General features: G+C 37.2%; 1 protein-coding gene across 1 annotated transcript in view; it reads right to left on the bottom strand.

Moving 5' to 3' along the window:
* Positions 1-20,967, bottom strand: part of TRIM23 (tripartite motif containing 23) — a 33,126-nt gene that overhangs the window by 5,045 nt on the left and 7,114 nt on the right. Inside the window, exons 3-9 of the mRNA XM_005604224.4 lie at positions 18,446-18,567; positions 16,145-16,423; positions 15,399-15,581; positions 12,551-12,766; positions 8,269-8,403; positions 1,057-1,186; positions 417-527 (exon numbers count right to left, since the gene is read on the bottom strand). Coding sequence (XP_005604281.1) covers positions 417-527; positions 1,057-1,186; positions 8,269-8,403; positions 12,551-12,766; positions 15,399-15,581; positions 16,145-16,423; positions 18,446-18,567 — 1,176 coding nt within the window. The remainder of the gene's footprint in view (positions 1-416; positions 528-1,056; positions 1,187-8,268; positions 8,404-12,550; positions 12,767-15,398; positions 15,582-16,144; positions 16,424-18,445; positions 18,568-20,967) is intronic.

The following is a 20,967-nucleotide window of genomic DNA, read 5'->3' as shown; positions in this document are numbered from 1 at the left end:
TTTCAAATTCGATTTTTTCCCCATTAACCACTGGCTTATACTAAAATCCCAAAGTAAAAATAATTATCTAGTCTCTCTTCTAGGTAGAAAGTAGAATGACATATGGAACAGGCAGCATAACCATAAGCCGCATGTTGAGTCTAGGAGGCCAAAGCATAGAATGGGACTCAACTGTGAATAATGTGCTAGGTGGAATGGATGACGTGACACAGTTTGGTCAAAAGCAAGCCACTGTAGGTTCTTCTGCAGATAATAGCTAATTATGAATGGAAATGAGGAATGGAGCTATTGAGAGATTATAGTAGGATAAATGTTCATTTCAATTGAATAGAGCAGCAGAACCATATGCCACAAATTCTACTTATTCCATGTCACAATATTGCCAGCAATCATAAGATGTCATTTTTTACTCTTACCTTGGGTATTGAGGTAATAATGTTTCCACAATGGTCTTAATTTGTGTTTTCCACCTACATCCCAAATAGTGAACTTAAGATTTTTATATTCTACAGTTTCCACATTAAAACCTGTTTTTAAAAAAAGTTACTTTAATACTGAACTTATATTTACGAGTGACACACCAAACACAGGCTACCCCCTGTTTATAACTGTGACTTACAAATTATCTACATACAGCAATATCTACTGCTGTCCAACCAGCTCCACTCCTAATAAAACTACATGCAGAATGCATACCTTTAACAGCCATTAGCCCTCTAAACCTCCACCAAGGTCCTTAGGACCTTGAAACCCAAGTGCCTGCCAGCTCTGCACGACTAGCACCCCCTCACCCCTACCCCTCAGCCAGAGTCACCAATCCTTTATTCCTTCCAACTCTCCCACCAATATTCTGCTCCTTCCCACTGTCCCGCCATCCACATTTCAATCCCGCAGCCACTGAATCTTGCGTTTTTTCTCTGAAATGCTGGTGTCTTACAGCCAAAAAAGAGCCCACCACCATACCAGATTGGCATAAAATAAGACCCTGAAAACTCAGCTTAAGCTAGGGTTGTCTATAAAATGTCCATTAAAGTAAAAAGCAATACTCATACTTACCAATTGTTGGAATAGGCTGCATGAACTCATCCTGTTTTAACTTAAACAAAATAGTAGTTTTCCCAGCACCATCTAATCCTAACGTAACAACTCGAATTTCCATTTTTGGTCCAATGTGAACTCTATTGTCCTATAATTAAAAAATTTTTAAATATTTTTATTTGATATAGAATTAGAAAGTATTATTATTTATGCTTTAATATAAAATACCTCTGTTAATTATTTCCTCATCTCTTACTCATTCCTCAACCCGGAGTTGAAATCTGAGTTGTATTCCCAAGATACCATGAATAACATCTTCTCAGAGAGATGAATCACTCCTCATTGCTACATCTCTCCTCAAGAAAACTGGCTAGAGGCCAGCCCCGTGGCCAAGTGGTTAAGTTTGCACACTCCCCTTTGGCAGCCCAGGGTTTCACCGGTTCAGATCTGGACACAGACCTAGCACCACTCATCAAGCCATGCTGAGGCAGCATGCCACATAGCAGAACTAGAAGTGCCTACAACTAGAATACACAACTACGTACTGGGGAGCTTTGGGGAGAAGAAGAAGAAAAAAAAGGACTGGCAACAGATGTTAGCTCAGGTGCCAATCTTTAAAAAAAAAAAAGAAATATAACTGACTACTTTGTTTTTATATAAATTAATAAATGCAGGGGCCAGCCCCATGCCTAGTGGTTAAGTTCGGCGTGCTCCACTTTGGCAGCCCAGGTTCGGTTCCCAGGCACAGACCTACACCACCTGTCAGCGGCCATGCTGTGGTGGCAACCCACATACAAAACAGAAGAAGTCTGGCACAGATGTTAGCTCAGGGTGAATCCTCCTCAGAAAAAAAAAAAATTGCATACACACACCCTTAATTTTTCCAGATTTTCTAGCTCAAGTGAATCATCAATATATTAATTAAAAATGAAAACTGATCATTTCCCACAAATATCCACTGTTAACAATTTCATAAACCACCCATTTTCCTAAGCACACATTGGTTTATATATACACACAAAAATATATATATATTTTTTAAAACTAATAAATTTAAAAGAACATACATACTGCAAAATAACTTTTTACACTCAACAGTATATTATGGAATCCTTTCATTTCAAAACATACAGACCTACCTTTTTCTTTCAATTGTTTCATTATATTCCATGAACCACAATTTAACCAATCCCCAACTGATAGATATTAGGTCATCCCTAATTTTCGACATTATAAATAATGCTGCAATGAACATACTTGTATATATTACTAGCTGCATGAGCTCTCTGCCTCACTTCTTTCATCTATAAAATGAGGATAAAAATAGTACCAAACTTACACAGGATTTTTGCAAGGATTCATTTTCAAAAATACATGTAAAAGTAATTATAACAGCTCCTGGCACTGGCATATGATGAGTGCTACATGAGTGTCAGCAATTATTATTTTGCTTTCTCATTTGAGCATTCTTTTCTTGGCTTTTATGATACAAATTTTTTAGGTTTCATCCCACCTTTTTGGATGCTCACTCTCATTTTCCTTTTATCCACTTCTTCAATGCTGGTATTCTTAAGAGTCATTATGAGGCCTGTTTCTCATTCTATACTTTCTCATTTACTCCATACACGTCAATTACCGTCTATATAACAATGGCTCCCAAATCTACACTTCAGTCCAGTCCAAAACCTCAGAAATAAAACAATATATGGATCAGAATACCTTTGTGAGAACTCTAGAGACCAACTGAGAAGCTACAGCACCCAGACCAACATAAAACCAGGAAAGGATTCCAGCAAAAGGGATAGGAGAATTCACAGAATTCTGTGTACCATCTGTGCCCATCCCCCTACCTGGGGGGGGGGGGGGCATAGCATGGTGCAATCAGGAGGAAAAGTCCCATATGAGGCTCCTTCCTTGGGACAGAAACAAACGAGTGGACTGAGCAATGTTCTGGCTTATCTTGGGGCTCCCCTAGAGACTGGTTTCTGTTTCATCCAACTTGGACCTCCTAGGGACTGGCAGTACGGTTTGGAAGCCAGTGGAAAGAGAGGCAAGGATATGGCATGTTAGAGTTCTGCAGAGAGCCCATGGGAGCAAGAGATTACTGGCCTTCAAGAAAACATAGGGGAAAGCTGCTTAGGGAATTTGAGACAGGTAAAAGCACACGCACAAGCCCAGAGAAGACACATCCCCAGAAGAGCTTTTAGAAGTCCTAGAATCTCTAGTTGGCTGATGGGTGAAGTCTTCAAAGCTAGTCCATAAAGATTGGGAGGGGGCCGGCCTGGTGGCGCAGTGGTTAAGTTCGCACGTTCCGCTTCTCAGCGGCCTGGGGTTCACTGGTTCGGATCCCGGGTGCGGACATAGCACCGCTTGACACACCATGCTGTGGTAGGCGTCCCACATATAAAGCAGAGGAAGATGGGCACGGATGTTAGCTCAGGGCCAGGCTTCCTCAGCAAAAAGAGGAGGACTGGCAGTAGTTAGCTGAGGGCTAATCTTCCTCAAAAAAAAAAAAAAAAAAGATTGGGAGAGGTGGTTGTTTTTTCAAATGCCCGAATCTCAACGAAAGATTACAAGGCATATCAAGAAACAGGGAAATATGGCCCATTCAAAGGAAGAAATAAACTTTGAAAAAGTGACACTGAAGAAATTCAGATCTATGAGTTGCTGGACAAAGAATTTAAAATAACTGTCAAAGAGATGCTCACTGAGCAAAAAGAAACACAGACAAGTAAACAAAATCAGGAAAATGATGAACAGACAAAAGAATATCAAAAAAAGAACTAAACAGAAATTCCAGAGCTGAAAATATACTAACTGCCCTGGCAAGTTCACTAGAGAGTTTCAACAGTAAACTTCATCAGGCAGAAGAAATAATCAGCAAACTCAAAGACAAGTCATCTGAAATCATCAAGTTAGAGGAACAAAAAGAAAAAACGATGAAGAGAAGTGAAGAGAGCCTAAGGGACTTATGGGACACTAGTAAGCCAACCAACATAGACATTATGAGAGCCCCAAAAGGAGGAGAGAGAAGAAAAGGAGCAGAGAGAGCTTATTTGAAGAAATAATGGCTGAAAACTTCCAAGTCTGAAGAGAAAAATGGACATAAAAATTCTAGAAGCTCAACGTATTCCATCAGGATAAACTCAAAGAGACCGACACTAAGACACATTACAATCAAACTCAAAACTCAAAAACAAAGAGAGAGGGTCCAGCCTGGTGGCGCAGCAGTTAAGTGTGCACGTTCCGCTTCTCAGTGGCCCAGGGTTCGCCAGTGTGGATCCCGGGTGTGGACACGGCACCGCTTGGCAAAAGCCATGCTGTGGTAGGCATCCCACATATAAAATGGAGGAAGATGGGCATGGATGTTAGCTCAGGGCCAGTCTTTCTCAGCAAAAAGAAGAAGATTGGCAGTAGTTAGCTCAGAGCTAATCTTCCTCAAAAAAAAAAAAAAAAAAAAAGAGAGAATCTTGAAAACATCAAGAGAAAGTGACTCATCACACACAAGGGAGCTTCCAGGAGATTATCAGCGGATATCTCAGCAGAAAGTGTGCAGGCCAGAAGGGAGTAGGATGATATATTCAAAGTGCTAAAAAGAAAAAAGCTGTCAACCAAGAATGTTATATAAGGCAAAACTCTCCTTCACAGCAAAAGCTGAGGGAGTCATTACCACTAGACCTGCTCTACTAGACCTGCTAAAGGGGTCCTTCAAGTTGAAACAAAAGGATGCTGGACAACAATAGGAAACCATATGAAAATATAAAATGGTAAAGGTAAATACACAGACAAATAATAAACCTGTATTATTGTAATTTTGGTGCATAAATTTATTTATAGAACTAAAATAATAAAAATATAAAAAGTACTATAAGCCTGTTAATAGGTATACAATACATAATGATGTAATTTGTGACATCAATAACATATGGGGGGGTGGAGCTGTAAAAGAGAAGAGTTTTTGTATGCAATTGAAGTTAAATTGTTATCAGTTTAAAATACAATGTTTTCTGCCAGGCCTACCCTATACACATCTCCCTGGCATCCTCTGCAGCCAAGAGCTGCAGTGGCTGTCGCTGTCCCCCGACCTCACCTCCCTCTGGGTCCACCAACCTATTTTAGTTCTTCCCTTCCCCAGAGGCATCTCTTCCTGGCCTCAGGTCTGTATTTTAAAATGACCAAAGTGAAATAGCCTTCCTGAGAAAAACAAAAAATAAAATAAAATAGAATGTTATAACTAAGATGTTTCATGTACAGACATTCCTCAGAAATACTGTGGGTTCAGTTCCAGACCACTGCAATAAAGTGAGTATCTCAAAGCAAGTCACACCAATTTTTTGGTTTCCCACTGCATATAAAAGTTATGTTTACACTATACTGTAACCTATTAAGTGTGCAATAGCATTATGTCTAAAAAAAAGTACATACCTTAATTAAAAAATACTTTATTGCTAAAAAATGCTAACCATCATCTGAGCCTTCTGTGAATTATAATCTTTTTGCTGGTGGAGGGCCTTGTAAAAAATGCAATATCTGCAAAGCACAATAAAGCGAAGTACAATAAAGCGAGGTATGCCTGTAACTGCAATGGTAAACACACAAAAACCCCACAGAATATACACAAAAGGAAATGAATCACAAAAGGGAATCAAACCATGTCACTACAAAAAAATCAATAAAACACAAAAGAAGGCAGTAAGAGGAAAAGAGAGACAAAAAAGCTTTAAGATAACAGAAAACAATTAACAAAATGGAAATAGTAAGTCCTTACCTATCAATAATAACTTTAAATAGAAATGGATTTAGTCCACCAATTAAAAGACACAGTTTGACTAAATGGATAAAAAAACAAAATCCAACAATATGCTGTCCACAGGAGACTCACTTTATATCTAAGGACACACACAGGCTGAAAGTGAAAGAATAGAAAAAGATATTCCAGGTAAATCAAACTGAAAAGAGAGCAGGGGTGACTATCCTAATATGAGACAAATAGACTTTAAATCAGAAACTGTTATAAGAAACAAAGGTCATTATATCATTAAAGGGTAAATTTATGAAGAAGGTATAACAATTATAAATATTTGGATTATAAATATATGGATTAAAGCCCTAAACATAAGACCCAAAACTAAAACTCCTAGAAGAAAATGGGAAAAGGTTCATGACACTGGATTTGGCAATGATTTCCTGGATATGGCACCAAAAGCACAGTCAACAAAAGGAAAAATTAGACAAATGGCACTGTATCAATCTTAAAAACTTTTGTGAATCAAAGGATACTCTGAACAGAGCGAAGAAGCAACCTATGGAATGGGAGAAAATATTTGCAAATCATATATCTGATCATGGATTCGTATCCAGAATATAAAAATAAAGAACTCCAACAACTCAACAACAAAAAATCAAGTAACTTGATTTAAAAATGGGGAAAGGACTCGTGCAAAATTTCTCCAAAGAAGATATAAAATGGCTAACAAGCATGAAAAGATGCTCAACATTACTAGTCATCAGAGAAATGCAAATCAAAGCCACAATGAGAGATCACCTCATAACCATCAGGATGGCTACTATCAAAAACAGAAACAAAAAATAACAAGTGTTGGTGAAAATATGGAGCAACTGGAACACTTGTGCACTGTTGATGGGATTATAATATGGTGCAGCCACTACAATAAACAGTATAGCATTTCCTCAAAGAACTAAAAATAGAACTACCATAGGATCCAGTATTCCCACTTCTGGACATATATACAAAAGAACTGAAAGCAAGGTCTCAAAGAGATATTTGCACACCCATGTTCATAGCAGCACTATTCACAATAGCCAAGAGGTGGAAGTAACCCAAATGTCCATCAATGGATGAACAGAAAAACAAAATGTGGTATACACAGACAACGGAATATCATTTAGCCTTAAAAGAGAAGGAAGTTCTGTCACATGCTACATGAATGAACTTTGAGCACATTATGCTAAATGAAATAAGCCAGTTATAAAAAGACAAATACCGTATGATTCTACTTATATGAGGTATTTAGAGTAGTCAAATTCAAAGAAACAGAAAGTAGAATGGTGGTTACCACGAGCTGGTGAAAGGAGGGAAAAAGAGGGTTATTGTTTATTAAGATACAGAGTTTCAGATTTGTAAGATGAAAAATTTCTGGAAATCTGTTTCACACAATGTAAATATACTCAATAATACTGAACTGTACACTTAAAAATGGGTAAGATGGTAAATTTCATATTATGTGTTTTTTACAACAGTAAAAAAAATGTGGTACATCCTCACAATAAAGTACCTTGCAGCTGTAAAATGGGAACAGAAAATGTTGCTGTATAATGCTATCGAGTGATCTCCAGGATGTACACTTAAGTGAGAAGAGCAAAGTGAAGAAGTGTGTAAGGTATTCTACCTTCAAATGTGGGGGATGTGCATACAAATATGTAAACATGTGTCCCTATATTTTTTTAAATGATGAACAAAACTGAGAAAAATTCTTAATGGTTTTCTATGGGGAAGGGAGGAAATGGGTGGAGGGGTTAGGGATAGAAGCTAGACTTCTCTGAATACACCTTGCTTGGTAGATTTGACTCTGGACCATGTAAATGTTTCACATAATTATAAAACAAAATTAAATGTGAAGAAAAACAGTCCCTAAAAATGCAACATGGAACACACGAACATTTTTAAATTAGGGGGAATCACTTTAAAAGAAACCAAAATATATCAATCAAGTGCCCATACAGGACTTGTTTGGATTCTGTCAAAAAAAAAATTTGTTTTAAATCTTTGAAATTTGAATATTAGCTGAATAACAGGTAATTTTAGAGATTTACTATTAAATTTTTTGGGTGTGATAACAGTATTTTACCTATTTTTTAAAAAGAGTCCTTACTTTTTAGAGATACGCCCGAAAATATCTCATAGATCAAATGATATGAACTTGGAATGAAATGACATGTTGGGATTTGTTTCAAAATAACCTGGGAGACTGTAGGTAGAAAGGGGAGTAGGGAAAAGGGTATATGAAATAAAAAGTTTTTAAATGTTAAAGCAGGTGATGGGTATAGGGAGATTCATTACTACTTTCTATTTTCCACTGATAAAAATTTTTATTTTAAATCCTATGATTCATGAATTTCTTAGTTGTCTCTTCAAGCTGATTATCATGGAATGTAAAACAATTATGATTTGTTGGAAAACATACCTAAAAATGAAGTACAGTACATTACCTTTGTAAAAGTGACAGGGATGCTGGCATCCAATTGAATGTGATCTGCAACCTCTGTAAACTGCTGCTGCTGTTTTTGCAATGTTTCCAGTAACCTTGTAATTTCTTGTTTTGCCAAGACAACTCTACAATCATCCTAGAAAAGAGAAGACAGTATGTCTTGTGAACTCAGTAGAGAAATAAGGGAAAAAAGAGATATCACCAAAACTCAAGAAAAGCTCATTGAGCCTTGTAATATTCAAAGTTAACTTAAATATAATTTGACTAGGATAATAATAACTGGGCATTAATAGACAATTTAAGAGCCCATCAACAGAAGAATAAATAAGTAAATTATGGTATATTCACAAATGCAACAGTATACCACAAGGAAAATGAACCACAATTACATGTGATAATATGAACTTCACAAACATAATGTAGAGGAAAAGAAGAAATGACATGAAAAATTCATACTGTATGATTCCATTTATATTAATTACCAAAACAGGCAAAAATAAGGTATGCATTAGAAGCCAGAATAGTAATTTATCCTTAGAGGGGAAGGCAAGTAGTTATTAAAAGGAGTCTGAGGGGTTTCTGGGGTGCTGGTAAAGTTCTGTTACTTGATCTGGGTGCCAGTCACACAGCAATGTCTAGTCTGCAAATTCAGCCAGCTGAACACTTACACACTCATTTCTGTATGTATGTTATACTTCTAAGAGAAGTTTTTAAAATAATTTAAGATATACACGCATTGGTTTAAAAAAAAGGGGACTAAAGGTCAAACTGTGAAAGAGCCCCAGGCCCTCTCCTCCAAGCCAAGCACTCTACAGTTTCTCAAATATTATTTCAGAGATATTCTATACGTATACCAATATATTCTTCCTAAGAGAGATCTCCCAACAATATGTAAGCTCCATGAGAGCAGTGGTGTTGTTGGATTTTGCTCACTGTTGCACATTATTAGTTGATAGAAATTCCATTGTTGCAGTTGCTCAGAACAAAAACCTTGAAGTCATTCTTGCCTTCTCCTCCCTCATGCCCCACATGCAATCTATCAACAAATCCTATTGGATACCCAGAATCTGGACACTTCTAACCCCCACTATCCAAGCACTATTCTCTCTCATTTGGAATTCTACAACAGCCTCCTAACAATTGAACTCCTTTCTTTCATCTTTGATTTCCTTTTCCTATTTTTTACACATCAGCCAGAGTAATCCTCTTAACAGGTAGGATCAAGTCATTCTTGTGCTCCAAACCCCACAATGGTTTCCCCATTTCAATCAGTAAAAGCTGAAGTCCTTCCAGTGACCCACAAGGGCTTCCTCACACATAATTCCTTATTAGCTCTGATTTTAGCTCCTTTTACTCTCTCCTTTGCTTTATCTATTCCAGCCACAGTGCCCTCTTTTACTGTTCCTCAAATACACCAGGATGCTGCCCTAAGGTTTTTGCCCTAACCGTTTCCTCAGCTGGAATGTTCTTTCCCCCATTAGGGCTTGAACTAATTCCTTCACCTTCTTCTCCTTTGAGTCTTTGCTCAGATCTCACCTTTTCTCAATGATGCTCACCCTGACTAATAATGCAATCTGCTATACCCACACATGTTTTCTTTTTTCCTTAGCTCTTATCACTTAAACATAGTATAAAATTTACTTATTCAGATATGGTTATAGTTTACTGTCTGTCTTCTCCTTGCTAGAATGCTAATTCCAGGGGCCAGCCCCATGGCCAAGTGGTTAAGTTCATGCACTCCACTTTGGCTAGCCAGGGTTTCGCCAGTTCAGATCCTGGGCACAGACATGGCACCACTCATCAAGCCATGCTGAGGTGGCATCCTACATAGCACAACCAGAAGGACCTATAACTAGAATAAACAACTATGTACTGGGGGGGCTTTGGGGAGAAGAAGAAGAAAAAGAAGACTGGCAACAGATGTTAACTCAGGTGCCGATCTTTAAAACAAAACAAAACAAGAATGCTAATTCCAAAGATTATGGCTTTGTTTTGTTTACTGATATATCCCATGTACCTAGAATGTATACAGCACATAGGCATTCAGTACACATTTGCTAAAGGAATAAACAAGTCCTCACCATTCAGCAGCATGCCTTCAACTTAGATGATGCATCAGTTTTTTGGAGGGGAGAGATGATTAAGTTTTGTTCTCAAAATTGGTAATAAATGTATGGATGTTTCATCCATTCCTTTGTTCAATTACCTCTGTGGCAAGAACTTTTAAGAATATTGGTTGGAGTGAGGGTTCTATGGCCATAAATCAGAACAAAACTAATAGGTCCATATGAAAAATGAATCTAAGACCCCAATTTTAATTGCTTTACCATAGTGAGACAATACCATATCATTAACAATTATCATCACTTTGATAAAACACTTCAGAAACTCTAAAATACTTCTAAATATCTCAGTAACTACAGACATACCTTTTTTTTTTTTTGGTGAGGAAGCTTAGCCCTGAGCTAACATCTGTTGCCAATCTTCCTCTTTCTTGTCTGAGGAAGATTAGCCGTGAGCTAACATCTATGCCAATCTTCCTCTGTTTTGTATGTGGGTCCCTGCCACAACATGGGTGATGAGTGGTGTAGGTCCATGCTGGGGATCCAAACCTGAGCCACCAAAGCAGAGCATGCCAAACTTAACCACTACACCACAGGGCCAGCCCCACAAACATACTTTTTAATAAAATTAATGTAAAAATACTTTGAAGTATTTTAGGACATGAATCCATTTCTGACTTTGCTCTGTAGCTTGATTACCCATCATGAACTGAACAAGTATTTATTAAGCTCTTTCTAGCCAGATACAAAGAATTTAGAGATACAAAGATGAACAAGATGTATCCAGTCAACATCTAGAAGGACAAATATGCATACTGAATCATATTGCAATCAGAAGACAAAAACCATACCAGTTATCAGAATAGAGAGAACTTAATAGGAAGACCTGTTAACTAGGTGTAGTTATTAACCAGGTAACTAAAAAGGTAAAAGAAAAACCTCTGAGGTAACATGGAGGAAGCAACTGTAGGAAACAGCTACCACCCCCAGAGCCGGAGGAATAAAAGGGAGATGCTGGAATTACAAAAACTTAGAAACTTACAGGAGGGACCCCACAGAGCTGAAACTCAGATTCGGAGGAAAGCAGTCTCCTCTTGTGAGGGGCGACAGTCACAGGAACCCCAAGCAAATGGGAACCCACAGGAAACCACTTCAGCTTTCCAGACTCCCTCTGATGTCCCCTCTATTGGCAGAGCCTAAACTAACATGGAGCCGGCTGGCAAAGCAGATATGATTTGTAGAGTTCCAGTCCCAGCATCACAAAGCAGAGGACAGAAGAATAGGATTGGAGCTCAAAGCTAACTTAATAAATGGCATACACATCAATTATTACAATTCAAGGGGATAAGGACTAAACAAGAGCTCAAGACTGCTGTGGTTACAGCCTGGCCTCATTCATCTAAGTCTAATCAGATATTTGATTCAGGGGAAAAAGCTCTACAATGGTAAAGAGTTTAGCTTAGCTCTACAATGCTTCGAAATCAACACAATTATTAGCAATTTATCAGTAAAGATACGATAGACTGCAGTTTATTGGGAATTCCTAGGGCAATAATTAGCCTTACATCGCCCACTCATGAAAACAGATCCAAAACAGAAATGAGTGAGATTGTCATTTTTGTTAGAATAACCTTAAATCTACTTTATTTTAAAAGTACATTCCTGCAAACTGGGTAACAAATTGCTTATGATACCTCAGCCATTAAAAAACATAGGTTTGCTGTAACATGGAAGTTAAGAACCACTGAATTAGGGCAGAGATAGGTAGTACATGCTAGAGAGGCACCCAAAAGAAAAGCAAGAAAGAGAGAGCTTCAAAGAACAGCAAACATTTGAGCTAGACTTTGAAGAAGGATTTCCACTATCAGAAAAGGGAGATGAGCCCACCAAGCAAACAGAATAGTACATGCTTGGCAAAGGAGAGTTAAAGGCTTTGGCATGACTGAAGAATGACAAGAAGTTAGAGAGGTTCTAGAACCCATGGCTTTATGGTGAGGAGGGCATATGAAGGGAAGGACGCTGATACGGTTGGCAGCACAATTTGAGGTTAGAGCCCTCATGTCCTAAGCACAATATGAATGCACGCAGTAACAATGGTAGCAATAGAAACTTATTGATTAAATTAAGAAAATAGACTAGTGTGTACCTCTGGTAATTATCTACTTAACCCTATGAATTCTCCTTCTTAAACTACGTCTCAACCATGTTTAAACTACCAACCTGTTGCAAAGTCTTTTCACAATGGAGACAGGCTGTTGAAACCTGGGACAACAAAATAGTCATATCTTCTTGTTGCTGCCTGAGCCAAATCAGTTTTTCTCGAACATGAGCATCCACAACACTTAGGGCCATTTCTTCTTGGCGACACAGAGTTTCATGCAGATCAGAAAAATAAGCTCGGACACATGACCGGGCATTCTCTGCAGTACCTGGTACCTACAAGAAGAAGTTTTAAACAACGGTAACGTTAACAAAGACTTTATATGTGAAATAATAAAAATTTAAATACCACCTATATCCTTAAAAATTAAAAAATTTGTATCTCGACACTGGATCTTTCCCTTTAACCACAGCCTTTAGATACTCCAACTGTTTAAACGACATCTCAAGCAAATGGAATACCTTACCTCCAGTCTCTCCCACCCCCAAACCTAGTTTCCTCCATCTCAGTAAATGGCAACTCCCTCCTCCAGGTTGTTAAAGACAAAATAATTGGAGTCACCCTTAACACTTCTCTTTCTTATCCCACAACTAGTTGCTCAGAAAATTCTGCTGACTTCAAAATAGATCCAGAATCTGATCATGCCTCACCACCTCCACCTCTACCAACCTGATCCAAGCTATTATCATCTCTCATCCAATTATTATAATAGTCTTCTGATTCGTCTCACTAGATCTACTGCTGCCCCAACAATGTACTCTCCAGCCAGCAGCCAGACTGATCCTTTTTAAAGGTTAAGTCAGGAAGATAAGTATTCTTTTGCTCAAAATTCTTCAGCAGTTTCTCATTCCACACAGAGTAAATGCCAAAGTCCTTTATATGGGGAGTTCAAGGACAGACTCCCTGAGAAAGGGACATCTGAGGGAGGACCTGAAGGAGGTAAGAGAGGGAACCACGCGAATATCTTCAAGAGCATTCCTGGAAAAAAGAAGAGCAAGTGCCTCTAAGGCCCTCTCTGACCTCAACTCCTGCCTGCTCCCCCTCGATCACTCTACTCTAGCCACTCAGCCTCCTCACAGTTTCTTAAGCACACCAGGCACACTCCTACCGCAGAACCTCTGTACTTGCCCTTCTCTCTGCCTGGAACACTCTTCACCCCAAAAATAGTATGGCTCCCTTTCTCATCTCCTTTAGGTCTTTGCTCAGTGTCCCCTTCTCAGGAAGTCTGCCCCTGAACACCCCATATAAAAGTGCACTCCACCTTTCCCTTGTTTTTCTCCAAAGCACCTAACGTACTTCTCCCATAAGTGTTTTCCTTGCTTATTCTCTCTTCACAGTAGAAAGTAAACCCTGCAAAGGCGGAGCTTTTTGACTTGTACAGTGGTGTCTCCTCAGCTAGGACAGTGTCTAGCACTTGGTATGTGTTCAATAAATATTTGCTGACGGAATGAATAAAGTATTTCCACTCTAGCACAACAATGTCCAAGAGAACTTTCTATGAAAATGGACATGTTCTATATCTGCGCTGTCCAATATGGTAGCCACTAGCTACATGTACTTGAAATGTGGCTAGTGGGACTGAGGGACCAAATTTTGTATTTTATTTAATTTTTAACTAAGTTAAACTTCAATAGTCACATGTGGCTAATGGCTACTATATTTGACAGAGCAGTTCTAACATTATTCCTCAATGACTTAGTTTTAAATTTGTGTGATTACCAAAGAAAAATATCACATTTTGTCTGCATTTTGTCATTGCACTTATATTCTCATCTGAAAAGATTCCTTTCTCCTCTATAATTCAATTTTAAAAAGCAACTACAACTATCACCTTACTTCCTTCCTTCTCTTCACAGCCCAACTTCCTAAAAGTTAGACACACTCATTTCCCAACACCCACTTACTCTTCAATTCACTGGAGCCTATCTCCCCTTGATAATTTCATAGAAATAATAAATTCAACATCCAAATTAAACTTATAACCTTGGTGCCATTATCCCCTCCCAAAATTCTTCTTCCTCCCCTATTAGTACTTGATACCACCATCCACCCAGTTAGGCAAAGCAGATACCTAGGCCTAATGCCTGGCCCTCTAAGTTAGCTATCCAATCAATATTATCAATCAATCACTAAGACCTACCTATTCTACTTTAATATCTTAAATCCATCTACTTCTCTCGATTCTCACTACTCTAGTATTACAGGCCATATACATCTCTCAACTGGATAATTTCAGCAACCTCCTAATAGGTCTCCCTGCTTCCAGTCTTGTTGCTCCTGCAATTCATTTTCTACACTGAAGGGCAACCTTTCTTAATGCAAATATGATTATGTTATTCCTATGCCAATTCGTCAATGTCTCATCACTGCCCTTAAGACAATGTCCAAACCCTTTAACATGGCTAACAAAATCCTGCATGATGTGGCCCTTAACTCTCCAACCTCCTTTCTTACCATGCCCCACCCAATACCCAAAGCTTCAACCATAGTGAACTTACTTAAGTTTCCACCTTATGTCCAGTTCTCACTTGCAGACATTTTAACAGACACTTCCCTCTCTGGAATAACTCACTCCTTACCCTACTCTTCCCCCTGACTAAACTGCTTCAAATCTCAGTTTAGTTATCACATCTTCTAAGAAGCCTTCCCTGATTCACCTAAATTATTGCCCCTTTTATAGACTGCCACGGCATCCTGTACTTCCCCCACAAAATAAACCATTACCACACTTGAAAATCTCTCTTCCAGGATAGATCATAAATTCCATGAAGTCAGAGACTTTTTTAAAAAATTTATTTCCAGTGACTAGCAGTACTGGCACATTGTAATTGCTCAATAAACACTAGAAGGCAAAAAGATTAGATGGAAAAAGGTAAGAAGGTAAAGAAGGAAAAAAAAAATCCATACATGCTCTGTGTGGGCCATTCCAATTCCATCTTCCACTATTTGTTCTCCTCCTTCAATGTGCTGAACAATCCCAACTAATTTTCTGGAATAATCTGAGATTTCCTCAGTGAAGGTCCGTATACAGTGAGCCATATCTAAAATTGATGCTCGGATCTGGTTAGCTTCTGGTTCCAATACTGAATGCTATAAAATGCAACATAATTATAGAAAAGAACTCAATATTGACTAATGATATAAAAAGCTATTCAAATCGCCATTAATAAAAAAATCAGTCACAAGTGGCTTTATAAACATTTACAAAAAGCACAGCATAAGAAATACTAATTTGCCTTCACCCCAAAACTATTTATCCTGCAAAGAAATAATTTAAAATTTGAAAATCCATTTATTAATAAACAAGAATCCAAGCAACTTGAAAATTTTATTATAAACAGTAGTTTATCAGTAGATATAAATATTGTCAAAACAATCCAGTGCATTATGAAAACATGCACACAAAGAAGAGAACTTCTGTTTTCTGCTAGAAAGCCGTTGTTCAGTAAAGAAAGAATCAGGATGCAGCTCTGAAATTTTTATTACAACATTCAGAAATTAAATCTCTTGTTTCTTTACAGGCTACCAAGCTCAAGTCATTCATCACTTAACTCTGCTTCAATCCCTACTTCTAACATAAAGACCCAAGTCAGCGAAAACAAATGGTGGGCTGGTAAACTAAGTAGCGTCATCCAGGTTAATTATACTCATACCTTGTGACCTTGGTGCTTTCCATATTCTTTGCAGACACAGCACATAAGTGGGCTAGTTTGACAGCCTTCTTCCAAGCAAACAAACTCAATGGCATGCACCTGATGCTGAGAGCACATGGTTTTCTCATGAGGTTTATCAGCTAGAGGCACTCGCCTGTGCTTTGCTAATGTCTTTGTAGAATGAGTAACTTGGGAACACTCTGAGCACAGGTGAGTTGCACATACAGTGCAATATACAGATGCAACGTGAGCTTCATCTTCATCACAACGAATGATGCTCTGATAAATAAAAAATTAATGTCTTAAAACTGAATCATTATAGTGAATCATTACATGAATCTAATCAGTATAACATGACAAATTTTGAAATATAAAAGCCCATAATCTTTTTTTTTAACTGATCAGTCTTTATATATGAAAATATACTGGTAATTAAGTACAAAGGTCATCCATTACTCATCTGAAGACAGTATTCATTTCTATGGATAAGTGAGAAGCTATTTCCAAAACCGACTATCAATATATGCTTCAAATTTGAGGCCAAAAATAAAACTAACCTCATAGTTTACAGTCAGTGCAAAGATATCTTCCACAAAATTCCCTCACTTTACACACAAGGAACTGAACAACAGAAGTCTTTTTTTAAGACTAAAAACACTGATATTAAATACATCCCCACTGCTTAAAATATTACTTGTCACGATGATGTCTAGGAAGAGAAGAAGCACAAATGCTATTTAGATAACCAGGGGTGTGCATCAGTGTGAAGCTTTTAAAAACACAGATGCCCAGACTCCAACCTGGGAAATACTTATTTCAATAGGTTGTAAATGAAGCCTGAGTTTGTGTATTTATTCCTAAAGCTCCACAGGTGAGTCCATTGCATAATCCTAGTTGAAAACCACTGATTCAGGCAAATAAAAAAAAACCTCTATGATATGCAAGCTTTTAAATATTGTTTCTAATTTTCATGAATCACCAAAAAGCATTTCAAGTTTGAAAATTTTACCTGTCAGGTAATCAAGAATGCTTTGAAAACTTTTGCTGAATATTCAAAGGCAATAATTAGATTTGGTATAAATTTTTCCAGAAAAAAAAATTAGAAAATACATCAATGGTATCATTCAATATCACATTAAAAAAAAAAGAATCTAAAGGTAAACAGTTTTGTTTGCAATTATGAGAAATGTGTACCTGTAAAATAAAAATTCAAGTCTTCTGTTTTCTAGAACTGACCAATAATTTACAAGGTCAACATTAGTTAATATTTTAGTGTCTTTTGAAATAAGGATGAAAGATATAGCAAGTGAAAGAACTGCAAAAACTCAAGAAAACAGTGCTTCAGTCTGAAATTCACTTCAATGATGCACTTTATATAAAGAAATCATGATCTAATAAAAGAGAAGTAGAAATCAACCTGACATTTTTTTCCCTTGATACTAAACATGTGGTTTTAAGTTGATCACAAAAATCACTAACTGTTATTTACTACAACTATTCTTATATCCAGAACCTATGAGCTATGCAGACAATCCTTTAAGCGTTAAAAATGTATTTTCAGGGCCGGCCCAGTGGAGTAGCAGTTAAGTTCGTGCACTCTGCTTCGGCGCCCCAGGGTTCACCGGTTTGGATCCCAGGTGTGGACCTGCACACCACTTTAAAGCCATGCAGTGGCAAGTGTCCCGCATATAAAGTAGAGGAAGATGGGCACAGATGTTAGCTCAGGGCCAATCTTTCTCAAAAAAAAAAAAAACGTGTATTTTAACCTAGGTTAATGGACTTCTTTCTAACATTCACTAGACATTTGCCTGTCTGGATAAAGAGAGTACATCTACACATAATTTAACCTTTCCATGAAGATATTTAATAATAGTAAGACCCTCAGAAGCTGCTGCTATCTACACTAAATGGCCTCTTCATGGAGTTCCTTTCTTTGTGCTTTACTGTTGACTGATTCACTTTCCCATCCTCTGCTTTAATGTAGCTTACACATCCTTCTTACTCTTCCATAATCTTTTACTCTTTCACTTTATCCCTGGACAGAACTGAATTATGCTAAGGAGACAAGTTTTTGCACACAAACATAGTTTGGGTATAGTATTTTCAGAGAATTCAAGTTTCAGTTTTACTTCCGTTGGGAATACTGTTGTCTTCAGAATTGTAATGTAATGAAAAGATGTGTTTCTGGAATCCTACCTGCTGGAGTAGGTGAGTTAATATTGTGCTTTTAATGGCAAGTATTTTAAATTAAAAGAAAAAGCTCATGCTTGTAACAAATATTTCACCAAGTTCAATCAGTACCTCTCCAGATATCCCGATGGCTTCTTCTGCAGCTCCATACTGACCAATATGTCCATTCTGCAGTCGCTCCAACAGCTCCAATAAAGCAAAATTTTTTTTCAATCCCCAGACACCTGAATCACCTAAAATATAAAAATAAAAATAAATCTAACAAAATGGAATATTAATCATTTTACCTCATATCTCAACCGCAATTTCTAAGTTATATAGTTTAGTCACTAATGTCTAAACTTTAAAAATTCAAATATTCCCCATTTTTTTATGCTAAAACAATTGTCTTGTTAATATTCTCTTTATAAAGTGAACTCCTCAGCATTCTAAGTAGAATATATTTTAAAGTTCTATTATTTTCCTATCATTTAACTTTATAAATTCTATTTTGTCACTGACTTTTACTATACATACTAAAATAAGTGCTTTGAAATATTTTTTTACAGCAACCTATAGTAAGAAATACATTTTACATTACAACCCAGAATAACATATATAGTATATATACATATAATTGAAACAAGTTTCACACACCAATATTCACCTTTACAGTATGTAATACACTCTGATATTTTTTATTCTATTTTCTTTCTTTTTAAAAAGTTCTGTTCACAACTAATTAAACTGATTTCATAACCACAAATAAGCTATCACTCATGTTTGAACACCACTGTATGAAAGGTACACTTAACCTAAAATAACTCCATCTCTAAGTAAACTGGAACCAGAACAGCTAAAGGTAATATTTTTCCCCATCCCTCATCTAACTTCGAACCCTACAGCAGTCAATGACTATAAAAACTCCCCATGCAAATAGACAGAGCCTCACATCAAAGCAAGACAACAATCCCTTGGAGGCAGATAAGACTCTAGGCACAAGTGAATAAGGACCAATGCTTCTTTCCCCGAGAACTGACCACAAAAGGTCAAATGAGCATGCATATGCACATGTGTGCATGTGCACATGCACACAAAAACACACAAACTCTTCCTGGGCCTATAAATAAAAGCCAGATGCTTCAGCAGTTAGAAGAAATATCTGTCTGTTATGGTAAGCTTCTATGCAACAAATATCATCCAACACATAGCTGCTGCCTAATACATATTTACTGAATGAATAAATAAACAAAAGGATCATGGGGTCATTGGCTGCAGGGCTCTCCTTGCTCTTGGCCCTCCTTTTCTTTAAAAAAAGAAAAAGAAAAAAAAAGAAACCATCTCTCATTGTGGTTCTCCAAAAAATTTTAAACTAGGCTAAATATCTTTAGCCTCCTCTCTGACCTCTGCGACCTCCTTTCCCACGTACCTTCATGCAGCCACCCAGTATTTCGCCCTCAGCCTTGCCACCGCCACAAGCCTTTCTCCTTGTTTTAAATTTTCATACATATTCTACCACAAGCTGAGTTCTATCTACTCCCTTTATATAAAGATTAAGAAGTATACTGAGTCCTTTATTTAAAAATATTGTCTTGACAATTTTCCAAATACTGTCATTATATAACGAACACATACACATAAACTCCTAGCAGCATGTACGCAGTATCTATCTACTGCCTCGTATATCCCTTCATACTTCTGTAAGTGTCAAAATACCTCTAAAATCTCAATGGCTTAAAAAAACATGATTTACTTTTTGCTCTTGCAACAAGAGAGATTCTGTCCCCTACTGTCTATCCAAGATGAGCGACACAGGCCACTGAACCTCCAACCACCTCGACCATCTCACTGTAGCAAAGAGGATTTACTGCAAAGCTTCATAAATCCCCTCTTAACAGCTTGTACCTGGAAGTTAACACTTCACATCTACTCCCATTTTACTAGTTAAAAAGAAATCACACAGCCATACCTAACTATAAGAGGGCAGAGAAGTGTAATTGTACCCTGCGGACAGAAGCGAAGAACCACAAATATCACCGAACAGTACTAATAACTACCACATATGACTACTGATATTCTTCTTGGACTAGAGAAGAATTTTGTTCCTAATTCTCTCAACAGTCTTCTTCTCTAGAAGGAGGAATTGGAAATTATTTTTTTCTTCTTTATACTTTTATAAATTTTCGTATTTTCTGCAAAGTATATATACATTATTTCTATAATACAATTAAAAACAGATTTTCTAAAAAAAAATAATGACATCAAACTATATAAGGGTCACTAACAGAAATTGCATAAGGCTGGAATCACAGTAAAAGTCTAACCTACAAGCTATAGTAATAGTAATTAGAATCTATATCCATGGCAGAGTTGTTGGTTTATTTTTTCTAATGTTCATATGATAACAATCATGTTTGATTTCAACCTAAGACATGACTAACCACTCCCTGTCACAAATTTCTAGTTTAGTTACACATTAGGGTGGTAACAACCCACACCGTGGTATTTATGTAAGGAAGGTAGAGTGCCCTTCAAAAAGATGGAAGGAAGGGTCTATCCTCCATTTGTAAAATATTATTTCTATACAGATTTATATGAAGATGGTATGATACATACATATATATATCTCACAGAATAAAAGACCAAATAAGAGA

Source organism: Equus caballus, chromosome 21, assembly GCF_041296265.1.
Source record: "Equus caballus isolate H_3958 breed thoroughbred chromosome 21, TB-T2T, whole genome shotgun sequence".
Classification (NCBI taxonomy): domain Eukaryota; kingdom Metazoa; phylum Chordata; class Mammalia; order Perissodactyla; family Equidae; genus Equus; species Equus caballus.
The sequence above is the reverse complement of the archived record's forward strand: the minus strand, read 5'-3'. Positions and strand labels throughout refer to the sequence as shown.